General features: G+C 28.9%; 1 protein-coding gene and 1 long non-coding RNA gene across 5 annotated transcripts; both read left to right on the top strand.

Moving 5' to 3' along the window:
* The first annotated feature begins 8 nt into the window (after window positions 1–8).
* LOC117780591 (synaptotagmin 1) lies at window positions 9–17765 on the top strand. 4 transcript variants are annotated; one of them, XM_034617180.1, is made up of 8 exons: window positions 9–263; window positions 327–416; window positions 2058–2252; window positions 5749–5925; window positions 11828–11936; window positions 13395–13528; window positions 16331–16561; window positions 17416–17765. In XM_034617180.1, exons 1-7 carry the CDS (start codon window positions 30–32, stop codon window positions 16535–16537), a joined length of 1146 nt encoding a protein of 381 aa, XP_034473071.1. In that variant the 5' UTR covers window positions 9–29; the 3' UTR covers window positions 16538–16561; window positions 17416–17765. The 4 variants fall into 4 exon arrangements, with proteins under 4 accessions (XP_034473071.1, XP_034473069.1, XP_034473070.1 ...); XM_034617178.1 differs by having other exon boundaries at window positions 11822–11936; XM_034617179.1 differs by having other exon boundaries at window positions 321–416.
* Window positions 3633–4011, top strand: LOC117780592. Its single transcript, XR_004617094.1, has 2 exons — window positions 3633–3784; window positions 3967–4011. It is a non-coding gene; the product is annotated as an uncharacterized LOC117780592 (long non-coding RNA).
* Window positions 17766–20153: the final 2388 nt, after the last annotated feature.

Here is a 20153-nt window from a genome sequence, read left to right as displayed (position 1 = left end):
TAGAAGCATCTACCACCCAAGTGACGGTGATGAAAAAGATTGAGAATGTGGGCGAAAAGATAACTGAGGGTCTTTCGGATCGCACGGGCTTACCACCTTGGGTTGTTGTCACCATTATAATAGTCGTATTCCTGGTCGTCTTTGGTATCATATTCTTTTGTGTGCGAAGATTCCTTAAGAAGCGAAGAACCAAAGATGGTAAGGGTAAGAAGGGTGTTGATATGAAATCGGTACAATTATTGGGATCGGCATACAAAGAGAAAGTAAGTATCTGAAATGCCATCAAATCTTAGTAGTTATTGGGTTCTGGTATGCCATAGGTTCAGCCTGATATGGAGGAACTCACCGAAAATGCCGAAGAAGGCGACGAAGAGGACAAACAGAGCGAGCAAAAACTGGGGCGACTTAACTTTAAGGTGAGCTTTTCAATATTCCAATAATACTCCCATTTTAAAAACCGTAGCCGAAACTCAACTTTGCAAATGTCCTGCCAACACAATAACTTTACTATTTCCAAATAATACTAGATACTTTTAAATGATCAATGCACTGTCGTTAATGTCGTTTGTACACAAAGGAAACACCAGTCAAGTCAAGTCAAGTCGAGTACAATCGAGAGTGACAGTAATACATGCCCAAAAAACTTGCAAATATATTTTTAACAACTTTACCTTTATCACTTGCTCACAATGTTTAAAGCATTTTTCATAGCATATTTATAGCAACTAATTTTTAAAAATAAATTCAATAGTTTCATAACAAATTTTTGATACAATACATATTATGTTATAAATTCTTTTCATAAGCTTTTAGTTCAAACTGCACGATAAAATTGTCCCAACTACGTTGTGTGGAAATATTAGCCTCCCAAGCCTCAGTAAGTGAGTCAGGACATAGAGCTTAATAAATCTAGCTAAGCACAAGCTTAAAAGATCTTTGACTTAGGCTAAAATTTTCCTTATAAGTGATAGAATTTAGTGGGGACTTTAACTTAAAAAATTCCTGGGAGCTTTAATATGCTTTTAAACTAAATTTAAAGACAATCTTTTCACTATTTAAAGGTCATTTTCTATAAACCGAACATTTTCTATAAAATAAATTTAACAAGGCTGCAAACCTCCAAAAAAATTTTAAAAGTTCGGTTCGGCGGTTTGAACAATAGAGCAAGAAATCGGTTCGGTTCGCGAATTGGTTTATATACCCCCTGAACCCAAGGTGTCGGCTCGAGCCTTGGTTCAATTTCATACAAAAAAATATTTTTATTGCTATACATTTTTCTCTACATTTTAAACTAATTAAATTTTTTTTTAAAAGAAATCAAATTTTAATGATAATTTTAATTTATTTCAAGATTTAAATATAACTTTTTTCAATTCAAAGTCTCAAATAAAATCCGTAATATTAGAGAACCATCAAATTAATTTTTGTACAAACCGAACCTTATATTTGAGAAAGCGGTTCGGTTTAGGTCGGGTTCGCAAAGTAAATAATTTCAACGGTTCGGTTCATGATCCGGTTCAGGCTGCTTAAAAACCCGAACCGAACCGGTTCTACGAGGTTCGATTCAGACCCGGTTTGCAGCCTTGATTTAAACAAAGAACTTTAATGAAGCTTTAATGTGCTTTTAAAAAAGCTGTCATGAAGTGAAATCACTTACGAGCGGGAATTATAGAGAAAGTAAGACACTTTTAGAGGATATGTTAAGTTTCAGTCTCCCTCTCAGTGAACCACGAACTCACTTTAATCTGACAGAAAACTTTAATGTGCTTTCAAACAAAAAGCTCGCATGTTTTCATTTTAAAGATAAAATAAATTTTGGGTAAAAGCTATTGAAAAGTATGCATTGCATATATATGCTATTTGAAACTCTTTTACAAAATCCGTTGATACCACTCACTAAATTATAATGCGACACACAAAGTTCATATTTAATTTTTAGCTCTTGAAGTTATGCAAAGACTTTCGACTAACAAGATTTATTTTGTGCTCTTTTTATCTTTTTTATTGGAACGAATACCGCAATTTCCGGATATTTTTCTATAATGTGTATATTGCAGCTTGAGTACGACTTCAATTCGAATAGCTTGGCCGTAACTGTTATACAGGCCGAGGAGCTACCAGCCCTGGATATGGGCGGTACTTCGGATCCCTATGTGAAGGTTTATCTGTTGCCCGATAAGAAAAAGAAATTCGAAACAAAGGTGCATCGCAAAACCCTCAGTCCGGTCTTCAATGAAACATTCACGTTCAAGGTAATTAAAACGCTAAATTATATTTGAAAGATTTCTAGAATTAAAGATTGAGTTTAATTTTTAATATATTTTCACTTTGATTTAATTATTTTAATTTTGATGTAGAAGAAAATAAGATGGAAAATAATAATTTAATTGATATACCGCATGCAAATCGGTTAAGTTTTGACAAAGTTATGTTTTGAAGTAAAAGATAATGTGACAAGGCGCTAGGTATGGAAAAAATGGACAGTAATGAGAAAAAAAAATCAATTTTCCAATTTTGATGCAGAATCAAAAAAGAGGCCAAAACAATATACAATTGATATTCCGGAAGGAAATCGGTCAAGATTTGACAAAGTTTTGAAGGTTTGAAGTTCTGAAATAGTGTTTAAGAGAAAGTATTGAGAAAATGGACATTGACCATACTCATGGTAAAAATTTGATAGTGAAGGCAAAAATATTATATTTTCCAATTTTGATGCAGAATCAAAATAGACTTTAAAACAATATAAAATTGATATTCCGGAAGAAAATCGGTCAAAATTTGACAAAGTTATGAAGGTTTGAAGTTCTGAAATAGTGTTTAAGGGAAAGTATTGAGAAAATGGACATTGACCATACTCATGGTAAAAATTTGATAGTGAAAGCAAAAATATTATATTTTCCAAATTTGATGCAGAATCAAAAAAAGACTTAAACAACATAAAATTGACATTCCGGAAGGAAATCGGTCAAGATTTGACAAAGTTATGAAGGTTTGAAGCCCTGAAATAGTGTCTAAGGGAAAGTATGAGAAAATGGACAATGACCATACCATGGGGAAAATTGATAGTGAATGCAAAATATTTATTTTCCAATTTTGATGCAGAATCAAAATAGACGTTAAAAAAATATAAAATTGATATTCCGAAGAAAATCGGTCAAAATTTGACAAAGTTATAAGGGTTTGAAGTTCTGAAATAGTGTTTAAGAGAAAGTATTGAGAAAATGGACATTGACCATACTCATGGTAAAATTTGATAGTGAAGGCAAAATATTATATTTTCCAATTTTGATGAATCAAAAAAGACTTCAAAACAACATAAAATTGACATTCCGGAAGGAAATCGGTCAAGATTTGACAAAGTTATGAAGGTTTGAAGCCCTGAAATAGTGTCTAAGGGAAAGTATGGAGAAAATGGACAATGACTCATGGTAAAAATTTGATAGTGAAAGCAAAAATATTATATTTTCCAAATTTGATGCAGAATCAAAAAAGACTTCAAAACAACATAAAATTGACATTCCGGAAGGAAATCGGTCAAGATTTCACAAAGTTATGAAGGTTTGAAGCCCTGAAATAGTGTCTAAGGGAAAGTATGGAGAAAATGGACAATGACCATACCCATGGAGAAAATTGATAGTGAATGCAAAAATATTATATTTTCCAATTTTGATGCAGAATCAAAATAGACGTTAAAAAAATATAAAATTGATATTCCGGAAGAAAATCGGTCAAAATTTGACAAAGTTATAAGGGTTTGAAGTTCTGAAATAGTGTTTAAGAGAAAGTATTGAGAAAATGGACATTGACCATACTCATGGTAAAAATTTGATAGTGAAGGCAAAAATATTATATTTTCCAATTTTGATGCAGAATCAAAAAAGACTTCAAAACAACATAAAATTGACATTCCGGAAGGAAATCGGTCAAGATTTGACAAAGTTATAAAGGTTTGAAGCCCTGAAATAGTGTCTAAGGGAAAGTATGGAGAAAATGGACAATGACCATACCCATGGAGAAAATTTGATAGTGAAAGCAAAAATATTATATTTTCCAAATTTGATGCAGAATCAAAAAAGACTTCAAAACAACATAAAATTGACATTCCGGAAGGAAATCGGTCAAGATTTCACAAAGTTATGAAGGTTTGAAGCCCTGAAATAGTGTCTAAGGGAAAGTATGGAGAAAATGGACAATGACCATACCCATGGAGAAAATTGATAGTGAATGCAAAAATATTATATTTTCCAATTTTGATGCAGAATCAAAATAGACGTTAAAAAATATAAAATTGATATTCCGGAAGAAAATCGGTCAAAATTTGACAAAGTTATAAGGGTTTGAAGTTCTGAAATAGTGTTTAAGAGAAAGTATTGAGAAAATGGACATTGACCATACTCATGGTAAAAATTTGATAGTGAAGGCAAAAATATTATATTTTCCAATTTTGATGCAGAATCAAAAAAGACTTCAAAACAACATAAAATTGACATTCCGGAAGGAAATCGGTCAAGATTTGACAAAGTTATAAAGGTTTGAAGCCCTGAAATAGTGTCTAAGGGAAAGTATGGAGAAAATGGACAATGACCATACCCATGGAGAAAATTGGTAGTGAATGCAAAAATATTATATTTTCCAATTTTGATGCAGAATCAAAAAAGAGGCCAAAACAATATACAATTGATATTCCGGAAGGAAATCGGTCAAGATTTGACAAAGTTTTGAAGGTTTGAAGTTCTGAAATAGTGTTTAAGAGAAAGTATTGAGAAAATGGACATTGACCATACTCATGGTAAAAATTTGATAGTGAAGGCAAAAATATTATATTTTCCAATTTTGATGCAGAATCAAAATAGACTTTAAAACAATATAAAATTGATATTCCGGAAGAAAATCGGTCAAAATTTGACAAAGTTATGAAAGTTTGAAGTTCTGAAATAGTGTTTAAGGGAAAGTATTGAGAAAATGGACATTGACCATACTCATGGTAAAAACTTGATAGTGAAGGCAATAATATTATATTTTCCAATTTTGATGAGAAAAAAAAAGACTTCAAAACAACATAAAATTGACATTCCGGAAGGAAATCGGTCAAGATTTGACAAAGTTATGAAGGTTTGAAGCCCTGAAATAGTGTCTAAGGGAAAGTATGGAGAAAATGGACAATGACCATACCCATGGAGAAAATTGATAGTGAATGCAAAAATATTATATTTTCCAATTTTCAAATTTTATATTTTCCAATTTTGATGCAGAATCAAAATAGACGTCAAAACGATATAAAATTGACTTTCCGAAAGTAAATCGGTCAAGATTTGACAAAGCTATGAAGGTTTGAAGTTCTTAAATAGTGTCTAAGTATGGATAAAATGGACTATGACCATACCCATGAGGAAAATTGATAGTGAAGGCAGAAAAATTATATTTTTCAATTTTGATGCAGAATCGAAATAGAGGTTAAATAATGATAAAATTAATATACCACGGCTATGATTTGACAAAGTTAAGACAGTTTGAAGTTTTCAAGAAAGCGTCATGGAAGAAGTACGGACAAATTTACAGTGGGGGCAAAATATGTTATATTTCAATTTTTTAAATCGTATCATTTTTAACTGAAGAGCTTTGTATTAAATTGTTATGCATTTTCTATTTTAATATAACATGAAAAAATCATATATATTGTAACTTGTAAAATTGTAATTTTTAATTAATAAAAATAATCTGTATACTGTGTTTTTTGTTTGGGTACAGAGTTTACCATATGCCGATGCCATGAATAAGACGCTTGTATTTGCCATCTTTGACTTTGATCGATTCTCGAAACACGATCAAATTGGTGAGGTTAAGGTGCCGTTATGTACTATCGATTTGGCGCAAACGATCGAGGAATGGCGAGATCTGATCAGCGTTGAGGGTGAAGGTGGACAGGTATGTAGAGATGGGACCATGACAACTCCACAATATATATACAAAACGATATTTGTTTGTTACGATTTATTTATTTTTATTAAATTTGTTGGTTTTTTTTTTTAAATGGGGGCAATTTTCCACTCGATGGTGTTTCCACTCTATATGTAATGTGTACTTAACAAACCTAAATTTGCCTCTAAGTGTCAAGTTTATTTGATTTTCAATATTCTTTTCTTTTTTTTATCCGACCAACAAGAAACAACAATAACATCAACCACAACAACGATGAAATAATAATTTTAATTTGAATATGTTTAGATTTCTTTGAGTTGTACCCACAAACTAACAGATACAGAAAAACTCAAAGCGTGTTGACTTGTGTAACTTATACCAAAGTATACCTATTATAATACCAAATAAACAGAAATTGTGTGTTTTGTATGTATGTAATTCGCATTTTCATAAAAAAAATAAAAATAAAAATAAAAAAGGAAACCAAAAGACCAACTTTGATGTTTGCTTTTGCGTATCGCTCTCTTTCTATCTCACTCTCTCTATCTATCTCTGTCTTTCTCTATTTCTCTACTTAATGTAAAAGTATATACCCAACCCCAAAAAATCTCACTCTCTGTCCCAAAGTACAACAGAAACAAGAAGAACAACAAAAGATAACAAATAAAAATAACAATCTCATTAAAAGTTCAACACTTTTATTCAACTTTAAAACACACCCAGTTCAAAATGCAAAAATATATAATAAAAACCATTTTACAAGTATTAAAACTATATTATACATTTTTCATACTACAATACAAGTTTTTGGCAATTTTTTATCGACTTTTGCTACATTCTAAGTATATGAAGAATTGCTTTAAAATAAAAAAAAAACTAAATTTAATTTTTTTTGCACATAAGACATTTTTTAAGTTTTTCTTTCAACTTTAACTAACACAGAATACAGCAAAATACAAACTGAAATATATCAATTCTTCAATTTCTCTTTCTCCAATTCCCCTCCAAAAACAAAAATTTTTTTCAATACATACATAAATATATATACCAAAAAAAAACCTATTGTTTTCTTGAACTTTTGTAGAAGGTAAATACAATGAAAAAATACTTAAAAGTTAAAAAAAAAATGGAAAAAAAAAACCAATACATAAGACACTTTTGCATACTTGATTTGTTATAGTCTTTCTTCTGTTTCCTACTCGTATATACTATGTACTTTGTCTCTTTGATCTGTCGCTCTTTTGTAAACACACCCAACATTTTAATATATTTATATACACGGACACTGTAAACAGCTAATCCAACCTATAAATTTGTAACTACATATATGCCAAGATAATCCCTATTAAATTAATTTAACATAAACCACTACACTTTAAAGAATTTTTCGCGTTATTTCTCAATTTTTTAATGATATGTGTGCATCTTTTCTCGCATCATTAATATTGTAGTTGAATTATTGCTATTAATTTTAAGAATTTATAAACTCAACTTTAGCATTTTCACAACGCAAATAATTACACTGCAATATTATTTTGTTGAGAGAATTTGTGGCATAAGAAATAATTAGAAATTAAAATCAATCGATCAATGAATTAATCGATCAGCATGGCCCTCGACCCTCAAGGAAATTTTTTCAAACTTAGACACAAATTTCCCATTTAATAACGCACACACTTCCACAGTCTGCTGAACACATATACACACATTTACACACTATATTTCCCCCAACAAAAATAAACTTTAAAAGTCCTTTTAAACGAAGTTTATACTTAAAGTAGAAATCAACTTGTGCACTCGCATATAAAAAATATAATTTAATAAATTGGTTCAAATAATTAAATGAATGCAAAGCAAAAACTTTAAATTAATACACAAACATACATGCACTCACTTACAATAAAAACAACAACAATCACACAACACCAATAAAACAAGAAATTTGGCCTGAGAATGACAAAAATTCCATTTTATATAACAAATAATTTAATTTTTTTTTGGAAAACCAAAGATATAATACCATTGCAGAGAATGCCTTAAAATAGATAAGATTAAAAAAGAATTCCAAATATTAATTTCGTATCAGTTTCTCTTTTCTAATTAAGAGAATTCCTATTAAATATTTTATATTGATTATAATCATATTTTAAATATTTTTAAAAAATTTTAAATGCATTTGATATTAAAAAAGTATATAAATTAAGACTATTATTTTGAATTGCAAATAAAAAATTTTCATCGGTGAATTTAACGTAATTATGAAATTTGAAATTTTTAAAAAAAATCTTATGTTTACCTTTGAAAATGTGTTCAATATTATAAGATTACATTAAAAAAAAATATGTACAAATTTCAACAAATATGAAATACGCGCATTTTAAACAAATGGATTTCAAAAATTGTAAGCACTCGTGTTTTAACTTTAAATGACAAAAGGGATACGCAATCAACTGCAAAGGTATTAAGAGATACACTATGTATTATAAACTTTTAAATAAACAACAATTAACAATTAGTTTAGCAAGCGAAACAACTCAAAAACATATTCCTATACTATATTGACATACCCATACCAAGCTGCATGTTTTTTTGCTTAAAAAGAACTATACTCTTTCGACTATATATACTCTATAAAAGACCAAGTAATAGTAACTACACACACACAACGACACCGAAACAGACACACACGCACACACTCACACAGATGCGAACAAATTGTACACTTAAACAAATTCGTTGATGCAAAACATTTTCTTTTTTCGAAATTTGCCAAACTTATTGAAATTCTAATGGAACTGCAATTGAAAAGTCTTTAATATACTCTTCATTTTTCTCTTTAATTATTTTTGAACGTATCGCTAATAAAATTCAAATCGAAAACAAATTACAAAAAAATCTCAAAACTCACCAAATTGATACTCAAAAAAAATAAATCAAAAACTACTCTACTCGAACCAAAAATTTTGACTCATATCGATAAACGACATCTGGAACGATAAATTGAATTTGCCTGGAAACATGTAAGTATCGATACTCTCCTTGGGAGACAATTCATAATTTAAATCGTAATTTGCTTTGGTTGTTGTCCTCATAAATGTGTTCAAGTTCTTTTCGTTGTGTTTGTGTTTCGTTTCTTAAAATCAAAAATAATACTTAAAACAATGAGCTACAAATTAAAGATACATTTTATGTTTTATAATGAAAAACTGTAAAAACGCTTCTTACGTGTTTCGATTAAAAAAGATATAAGTAAATTATACGAGTATATATATATATTTTTTATGTTCCTTAACCGTGTCGCTGTCTCGACCGATATTTGTATACTGCAATTATATATATATATATATACATACAAATATTTTATGATTTGCAACTTGTTTGTGTGCTGTAATGTTTAAGCAGAGCTTCGATAACAGTCAAAAACAAATGAAAACAAATGATCAACAATTTATTTCAATGATTTCTATAGTTTAAATTTTTAATTAATTTATTGAGTTAATTGTTTTTGATTTTATAAACATTCACCCAACATTTCGACATTTTGAGACATTTTTGAAAGCCCATGAAAAAAGAATGCCAAAAAAAACTTTCAATTCAAACTCAATAACTCAAAATTTAAAACTCAAAATCCAAAAAAAGTAGCGGTAAGTGACTACTCAAAAAAACTCTCTCTCTTTCTAACTCTATCTCTCTTGCTACCTTCCTCTCTCACTCTGTTAAGCTCGCTCGCTCGCTCGCTCTCTCTCTCTTTCTCTCTATAAGATTGTTTATTTTAATAATAATATTCACACATTTTATATGGTTATAATACTTAGTTTACATTCAAATAATTCTATTGACAAATCCCAGGTTAGTTTGTACAAATTGCTGGCTTTGATTAAGTGTATTAAGCAATTGGCAATCGATTAGCGTACAACACAGTTATCGATAACAGCATCGATAAACGAAAAGTGAAAAGCGAAAATAACCCCCCTATATTTTATACACCAAAACAAATGCAAGTGGTTCCAGCCAACCAAGGGTTTATATTATTAATACATTAATAATATACATATATATCTAGATAATGCATTAGATAGTGCAACTTTTTTGAAATTGTAATATATACATATATTAACTATTCTTACTCATGTACATATACATAAATATAAATATAATACTCGCTCGTTATATCTCTATCTCACTCTCTCTAATATTCTCTAATTCTCAACTTTTTTAATTTACTTAATTTTGAGGCCTCCATGCCCGTATAGTTGTCCAAGGAACTTATTCCAAACTGTATATATATCTTATAACTTACTTAACAATCGTCCAATCTCAAAAGACTTTCTCTCTATCCCTCTCATAAACTTTCATTTTGTTTATTTTTTAAAATAATATCGGTTTTGAGCTGGGTGTTATCATAATAACTATTAATCTATTCTATGAACTGTAAGTTTGTGTCTGTAACAACAATAAAACAAATAAACAAACAAGTAAATAACAACAAATCAAAACAAAACAAAACAAACAATAACAACACGTAAACAAAATGTCAATAAGTTTTGTTTTGTTTGTTTAGCTTTGGTTCTTAAACAACTTTTTTTATGAGTTTTACTTACACTTAAATACACCAAATATATATATATATCTATCTACTAAAATATATATATATATATATATATAAGCACACACTTAACAAAATCGAAGCTCTAAGACGTGCAGTAAATGTGATTCCATGTACTTATTTCGTTTTGTGTCAATAATTAAACCTATTAATAATAACTAAAATAAAATAAATGTTAGGGTGCATCAATTTGTATGGGCCCATACGAAATTAAAAATCGTAACCCAAATTCGTAATCTAAGGTCAATTCCTCGATGCTTTCACCAGGAAACCCTAGCTCTATTTTAAAATCAATTCCCAGCTTTTTGAGCTGAAAAATGTATTTTATTTCAAATTTTGAGCATATTATTATTAGCATATCTTCAGTGGTTTTTCTCCGATCCTGACAATATTGGTATCAAACCTCTTGCTAGGAACTGGACTATTAAAAATACATAAAACATATATTTCGTCCATTCAAGGACTAAAACTCAAAATATTTCAACTCTTAAAGCGGGGACTACGAATTGATTTTACAGCCATGGTATCTGGATAAAAAAACATCTTAGAATTGAGCATAATCTACGAATATGGGCTACCATTTTTTGTGGGAAAAATCGATGCACCCTATTTTACGTACTTCGTTTACCGTAAATACCGAAAATCGTAAAGCGCATTCCGTTTACCCTTCCCCTGTATACAATTAAACTTATATGAGATATTAAGTAACATTTGAGTTTATCTTTATTTTGCGAGTATTCAGTGAGAACTTTTAATATATATTAAATGTTTAACTTGCGTATCCTTGTTTATTAATCTATATCGTAATTTTGATGCTTATATAAAGGAATCTGAAAATTCAGTATACAGTTTCTTTGTAAAAGGATAAGTTAAACAAAATGCTGTATATGAAATAGAAAACTTATCTAATTATAATTTATATTATAATGATGTTAATTAATATAAACGATTTCTGTATTGATGTTTCCAATCTTGAAACGTATTCAAACTTTTGAGAAAAACCTTTCATTTTGGTGTTTCAAGAGAATTCTGCAAATATTTAAAAATAAATTTTGATATACATAATAAATTTTTTAAAAACATTCCAAGTGAACTGACTGATTTCACAGCATTCTGGAAAATCAATAGAATTTCAGGCAATAACCCATCTCGAATAGTTACGAGATATATAAAAATGATTAATTGTAACTCTTTAGATTTTATGTGAAGTGTTAAATGTTGTAAATTCTCTTTGAGCTGTAACTTTAGTACTAATTCTATTGAATTTTCTTTTTAATTTGTGTCGCATTTCCACAGGAAAAGCTTGGTGACATTTGCTTCTCACTGCGTTATGTGCCGACCGCCGGAAAACTAACATGTGTCATTCTTGAGGCCAAGAACTTGAAGAAAATGGACGTCGGTGGATTGTCTGGTAATATAGCGTGCTACCAAAAGCGTTGCCAAAATGTAAAGAAAGACTTCATACAATTTTTTGAGTCCCAATTGCATTTTTGGCAAGGCTTCAGTGTCTATATTTATAATTGTTGATATATTTATAGCCAGGCTTTAAACGTTTTTATTGTAACTGCTTTGCGTATGATTTGTTTAATAATTTGACAACATTTTTAATTATTTTTTACTTATTAAAAAGCAAGATAATGATATGCAAACGCCAAGGCAACGTTTGCAGCGAGCGAAGTATTCCAATTTTATTCCCAATTTTTTTTCAACTTTCAATCTTTAAAACAAATTTTCTACTTTTCAACTAATTTAGCGCAAATTTTCAACTTGCATATTAAACAATACAAAACTCTTATGTAATATCGCGTACGCTAAAAAAATAAAATAATCAACAATAAATCAAACTGATATCATTTAACCCATGGATATATTTTGGTCTGGCAACGTTAACATCTTGAAATTGTGCACAATTTTTAATACTTATGCCTGGCAAATAAAAAAACATAAACAAAACAAACCAAAACAACATTAAAAATAGCAAAATTTTAATTAATTCTAGCTAAATAAATTGAAATTCGCTTGCTTCTAGCTACACTTTTGCATGTAATCTAAATCGTATTCTAATCTTCAACTCACTCGCATCAAGTATACGTATTTCGTATATCGGCTCTCCAGTGTTGGAGAGCGAAAAAAAGCGAACGTTGCCAGTGAATATATCCGAAAAAGAGTTCCCCAAAATGCCGGGAATATCAAGTTCTTCTAGGCTTTTACAAACAAAAGAACATTTTCAAGTATGTTTTTGAAAAAAGCAATTGACAATTTTTGTTCCCATGCTCTTTATATTGATATTCGATCTGTAATTCTGATGATGAGACTATTTTTTAAAACTATAACTATTTTTTCGTAACTTATGGTTTATCAGTTATCCGCCTTGAGTTTAAAGAGTTACTGTGTTCCAAACGTATATTAATATCTAACTATATATCTAACTATATTTGTTTTTGAAATTTTCGACAAGCAAACGAAAGTGGAAACATCCTGATGAACTACACGTTTTTTGTGACTCTTGCGATTTTCCATATGTCGATAACATTTCCAATACAATGAATACTTAAATGCTAATCTTTTGAGCATCTAAGACTTTATTTAATAATATTTGCTTTAAAAAGTTTCAGCTTTCGTTTGTTCAGATTTTATAATCGTTGTTTTCGTTTCTCAAATTGTACCTTGTTGAATCAATCTTATAAACAAATTATTCTGTATTAAATTAATCGAAAGTTTTATGTAACATTTTTTCTTTAAATGTGTGTATAAAAAAAAATCTTAAAAGAAAAATCAAATCTGCTCATCAAGTTCAAAGTTTTTACTTTATTATTATAAAAGGAAAATGTTTTCTTTTTTCTTTCTTTCAATTTTTTCTATTTTATAGATCCATATGTGAAAATTGCAATCATGCAAAATGGCAAACGTTTGAAAAAGAAGAAGACAAGTATCAAAAAATGCACCCTCAACCCTTACTATAATGAGTCGTTCTCATTTGAAGTACCATTTGAACAAATACAAGTATGCGAGAATGTATTATACTATCCTATAAAACCACTACAACTACTACTATTACTACAACTACTCTACTACTTACTACTACTACCTACTACTTAAACTATAACTACTACTACTACTTACTACCCAACTGTTAACTGTCCTTTCCGTACTATCAAACCAAAACCAATACCAAATACATGTTCTAAACAAAGTTTAAGTAACGAACCCAATTCCACACATTAGCGTCTTTCGTGCAATTGTTGTTAGTTATATATATTTATATATATGTATATATATATTTTACATATTTTGAATACTCGTATTCGTTTTCGTATTCCAATAACAACAATACCACTCTTACTCTTAAACTCTACAAAACAAACCAAACAATACTAAATGGATAGCCAACAAAATTATTTTCGTATAGCCCGAAAAAAAAACCTCAAACCTTAAAAAAAATACAATTAAAATAATATATATGTGCCCTTAAAATAAAAAAAAAAAATAAAAATCAGAAAGTATTCAATGTTCAATGTTGTAATTTTATCTAAATCTATAAACAAAAACACTTTTTGCATTATGTTTTTTTGGTTACTATAAATATATATTATATGTTATATATTTATTACGGCTGTAAATATAAAAGACAAAATGCTGAGCGCAGAACGTTGCCCAATATTAAATCCGTATCTAATTTGCTTTTACTTTGTGTAGTTTGATTGAGAAACGTTTTATGAAAAACAAAAAATAAACATTATTTACAAATATTTTATTTAAGTTTGTGCTTAGCCTCAGCTGATGATTTGGTTATCAAGTAGTGATGTAAAACAACTCGATATATCGTTATATCGCCTATATCGAACCCTTTGAATTATTTAACGCCGAGCCCGAACCCGAATGGAATAGCTTTCTTACATAAAGGGTCTAAAAATTTTATGTTTTTCTGATATTACTTACCTATTTAAGACTTCGGATAAACAACTGCAAAAGAAATTTGAATTATTATTACAATTCGAACTATTTTTAATAAAAAGTCTAACTGATTTATAATGTCAAGAAAAAAATATAAAAAATAAAATTTTTCTTTTTGGTATTAAATAGCACAAAGGGTTGACGATCCGAACCTTTACTAAAACTTTGATGCTTAGAAGCTTTAATAGAAAGAACTTAATTAATGTTGAAAATTTTATATCGATTTTTTTACATCACTACTTTAAAGTATTTTTCTATATATTAAAATGTTAATTTTGACTCAGACAAAATGACAATAGGTTTTGTAGGTCGCTTCGTAGTTACAGCTACAGATTGATCAAGCAATCGGTGAATCAATCAATCAATTAAGAGAGAGAGAGAGACACTAAATACACAGTCACAGTCTACTCGTAGTTATTTGTTATTGTAACATTTTTGAGAGCGCAGCAGTAGTGCGGCGCGCTCTCGCAGTGCACGGGCATCGATAACTTGGTTATTGGTTATCGATAACAAACAACTCACTCTATTTAACTACAAAATACTACCTACTACTCTTTCCATAATACAAACTATCGCAAACTATCGTCAGCGGCGTCAATAATGCACCACAATAATGGGTACATTATTTTGACACTGTCTTCTGATTTGAATATCGAATAAACCAAATCGCACCACCACCAAACAAAACTACAAACTTCAAAAAAAAAAAAGAACACAACAAAATACAGTACAAGTTCAAGCTATAAACACACCACAGAGAAGTATAGCGTATCAACATGAATAACAACAACATACACACATCCAACGAAAAATAAAAAAAAAAAGGAATAAACATTTTTATGAACTCTGTTTACGTGAGCTAGTCCGACATCTGCCCCAAGTAGTAATCTGACCAAGATACAAAATTCAGGAGAGAAATTCAGAAAAAAGTTTAACGACAAAATGGGATTGAATATTATACATTTTCGTTTACACGTATTTAATGAACATTTTTCTTTTTTGCTGCAGCTTCAAAAGTTGACAATAAATAATGCTATATATGTTATAATATATAAAGAAAAGTAATTTGTTCATTAGCCGCAGGTTAAGAAAAGATTATTTATGTGTACAATCGTATAAGCTCATTGCTCATATCACCAAGAAATACCAAAAAATACAAACACATACCAGCTAAATGACGCATACAAAAATACCAAATACTTCACATGCTTCACTCTAATCAAACTTTATTTTCTGTATCATACAATTATAATTTCTAAAGCCTAGTCAAATGCATGATATGCTTGTTATAATTCATATTCCAAGCCATTCATAATTTAATCACAGCTAAATACCATATGAAATCACTTTAGAAATATATTTAATGGCGCTTTTTGTAATGCTTTAGATCAACTTTTAAAAGCTTGTAATTAACTTTTGATGGTATTCATCTGCTTCCCAAAAATTTTTCTACTTCGCTGACAGCAGTTCGGGAAACAAGCAAATCTGTTCCAACTTCTGCACAATGTTCTAAGAGAGCACAACAAAAAAAAAATACTTTAAAAAAAAATCAAATGAAAACTCAACTGTAGTTTAACTATATGTCTTTTGTAATATGCTTTCCAATACAGAATTTGTAGTGTCTGCCTTTAACCAGTAACAGTTTTCCCCCCTCCGAAAACCCACAAACAGAACACGTATATCTGAAATACCAATAAAAAAAAAGAAAACTTCTTCAGCTCAAAGTTCTATGCTCAACGCATAGCAGTCCCTCCCAAAAAAAAAAAGAATAAAGACCGTTAAAATAATGATAATATACTAGAAAATCTACTAATCAATTGTATTTTTTTTTCTAATGAAAAATCTGTATAGAAAATCTGTCTTGTTGTTACCGTTGTGGATTACGATCGTATTGGCACCTCTGAGCCCATTGGACGCTGTATACTAGGCTGCATGGGAACTGGAACTGAGCTGCGACATTGGTCCGACATGTTGGCATCGCCCCGTCGACCCATCGCTCAATGGCATACCTTAAAGGATCCAGAGGAAACTGACGAAATACTGAAGAACATGAAGTAAATGCTACACGGCTGATAAATCCAGGTAAGTCATGAAATTGCACAAAGATTTTAAGTTGTAAAGTGCTAGATCAAAGGTCTGACCAACTTCAAACATTCATAGCTTAATAAAAACTAAACCGATTTTCAATCGGAATGTCATTTTGTTTATCATTTGGCCTCTAAATTCGCTCTGCATTCAAAATTAATGAATTTTGTAAAAAAAAAAATATATTTGCCCACGGGTTCGATTTTTAAGCATAGACTCCCCCCTTTGGAATTTTGAAAATTCTAAATTTTAAATCTCAAGTTTTCGCTTTTAATCAACTCCTTATATCGTAGCTAGTATAAAACAACACTTTAAACTTTATTGTGAGACCTTTTATTTATCTCTAAAAAATCATGCTGAATTGGACAACATTTTTGACTTGTAAAGTGGCTAGATCAAAGGTTTGAATAACTTCAACACTCATAGCTTTATCAAAACTTAACCGATTTTCAAACGGAATGTCATTTTTATCATGGTTTGGCTTCTTAATTCATTCTGAATTCTACTTGATTCTTGATTCTGAGACCTTTCATTTTTCTGTACAAAATCATGCTTAGTTGGACAAAAATTTTGACTTGTAAAGTGGCTAGTTCAAAGGTTTAACCGACTACTCACATTCACAACGTTGTCAAATCTAAACCGATTTTCAAGCGGAATGTAAATTCGTTCTGCATATAAATTTTATTAAATAAAAAAAAATATTTTCCCTTCAAATCGTGGTTTTGATTTTAATGCAAAGGGTCCCTCCTTTGAGATTTTGAAAATTTTAAATTTTAAATCTCAAGCTTTCCCTATTAGTCAACTCCTTTCACGGAAATTAGTATAAAGCAAAAACTGATTTTTTATTGCAGCACACCTATGTATCAGAGGTTATGGAAAACGGAAGAAAACCAAAGATAACTCAAGCGAACCGTCATTGTAATCGTATGCATCATCAGCTACTGATCCATTGGATCTATAATGGATCTTCAAGAACCTCAACAGACCCCACAACAAACAACAATCAATATAAATATCGTAGCCCGCGCAGTTTATCAACAACAAAATTCAAATCAGATTAAAATACTATATAGTACATGATTATCGAAAAGTTAAGGAACAGATAATGAAATTAGAAAATTAAGTTCTACTTAACATTGGTTCATCCATTTAAAAAAGCAATTTATTATCCAACTTTACGCCTGCAATGAATTAATCGAAAAAAACATTTCCGATTGAATTGGATTAATTAAATTTATTTCAAAATAATGCAGAAAAATTCTAGTATTTTATTGTTGTTGTCATGAGATAAATGAAAAATCTACGAGTTTTCAAATATAATTCAAAAACTCTATATACTCAAATAATTAAAACTAAAAAAAAATTAAAATTAAAACCGAAAGAACAACTAAATCATTATTTTAAAATGTTAAGTTTTGTTAATTTCAAATCATACTAAAAAAAATTACATTTTTGTTTTTATTTAGCGTCAAAATACAACAAAAGAAAAATGTTGAAAGTTTATTAGAAAATCAATGAAAATACCAAAAGAGAAATTGTTATGTAAATTAATTTATTATATTTAACTATTGATTGTATTATGTATTACTGTAACTGTGTAAGTATATTAAACATCAACATGACAGACATATGAAAGAAGTTAAAAAAAAAAGAATAAGTATATTATATAACGAGTAAAAATTATGTATAACCCCTGCATAGACTAATGTTTGGTAAATCAGACATATATGAGAAATATAAAAACAAAAAAATACAAAAGAACACAAAAGAAAGAACAACATAAAAGCAAATAACAAAAGTTTAACTTTAAAGCGTGATTTCAACGGAATATATCATCAACTTAAACCTTTAAAAAAAAAAAAAAACCTATCGTATATTCAACAATTCCCATTATAGGCATTATTTGATTGATTGATCTTTAGTTCGCTGTATTCTACTCTCTCTGAAACTTCTATTCGCTATACTTTAACATAATACATATTTTGTTTAGTTGCTTAAAAAAGGCTCTTAAGGTTTCTACTAACCTAAACTGTTAGATATTTTTTTCGTATTAATCATAAATATGATGGATTAATGATATGGAAAAGCATATTAGGTCATAATGAAAATATACATAAATAAATACTAAACTAAAGCAAAAAAGTAAAATGTTAAAACATGAAATATAAAAGAACAATAATAGTTATTACTATTTATATTATATTCAAGTATATATAAGCATACATATATACATTGAATCTAATCTAATCTAAACAATATACATACATTTATATATATATATATACTATACTTCTATAAAACCTACTTAAATTGGTATTTCCAAAAGACGATGAATAACAACAACAACAAGCTGCAATCTTTTGGAATAATAATAATAAGTATTAAAAACATTCCACTAAAACGGCAGACCATAATTAATTAATTAATTGATTTGATTATTTCCATATTGCAAAGTAAACAAATTAACTATTGAATTAGATGTTTTTGTCCTGTAAAAAAATATTTAAAAATGGTATATAAATGATTATAATAAATTACATGTAATAATGATTAAAAAAAAAAAAACGTAGTTTGGGATCTCTAAAATCCCGTACACAGTTTGTAGTTATGTTCACAAATAAAAATTATTTAACAAAAAAAAAACACAACACAACAAATGCAAACTGAAAATACCAGCAAAATATTTATGTAATATAATTCATCTAAATTACAAATATAAATATAAATTAAAGACAGTCAACAAATTCTACAACAAATTACGAGTGTTGTTCAAAAAAAAGAAAAGAATATTTAAAAAATACGTACTTTGCTTTTCCAGATAATTAATGTAAATTATTAAAACTAAATAAACAACAACAACAAAGACACAAAACTTACCACAACAACTACAAACTATATATACATACTTGCGTATTAAACAGATTATATGGAATTATATAAAATGATGTTGATTATTTATTTAAACTGATGAATGAATAAAATTAAATTATATATATATATATATATATATATACACGTATATCTATATATGCATATACATATATAAATATTAACAACAACAAATAAAATGCAAAATAATTTCATTTGCGTTTTTCATTTAAGTTTGGTATATTAATTTTAACACTAGCCTACACTGTCCATATTATTTTCGGCGACAGTGTAAGTAACCAACCCTAATACATGTACATATTCACCACACATCCACAGATAGATACATAGATACACAGGGCCACCCACGAACTGACCAAAGCAAAAAGAGCAGGGGCCGTAAATAATAATTTATGCTCTTTTTAATAAAAATTAAAAAAAAAATTAAATTATATTTTCGGCTTTCCATTGGATAAATTTATATAGATTACAACTTAGTGAGCCAATTTTTGAAAAAAAAAGTCAAAATTACAACCTGAGCAAAAAAAAAAATGATTTTAAACAACAAAATAAAACTCAAGGAATAAACAATATTTTATGAGATTCATTTTTCTGATCGAATATTATGTTTATAGTTGAATTTATTGAATTACCTAAAACTAATGATTAACATTGAAGAAAGACGTATAAAATTGATTTGTCTTAATATACGGTCCCTAAA

This window comes from Drosophila innubila, assembly GCF_004354385.1.
Source record: "Drosophila innubila isolate TH190305 chromosome 2L unlocalized genomic scaffold, UK_Dinn_1.0 4_B_2L, whole genome shotgun sequence".
In the NCBI taxonomy this organism is placed as follows: domain Eukaryota; kingdom Metazoa; phylum Arthropoda; class Insecta; order Diptera; family Drosophilidae; genus Drosophila; species Drosophila innubila.
The sequence above is the reverse complement of the archived record's forward strand: the minus strand, read 5'-3'. Positions and strand labels throughout refer to the sequence as shown.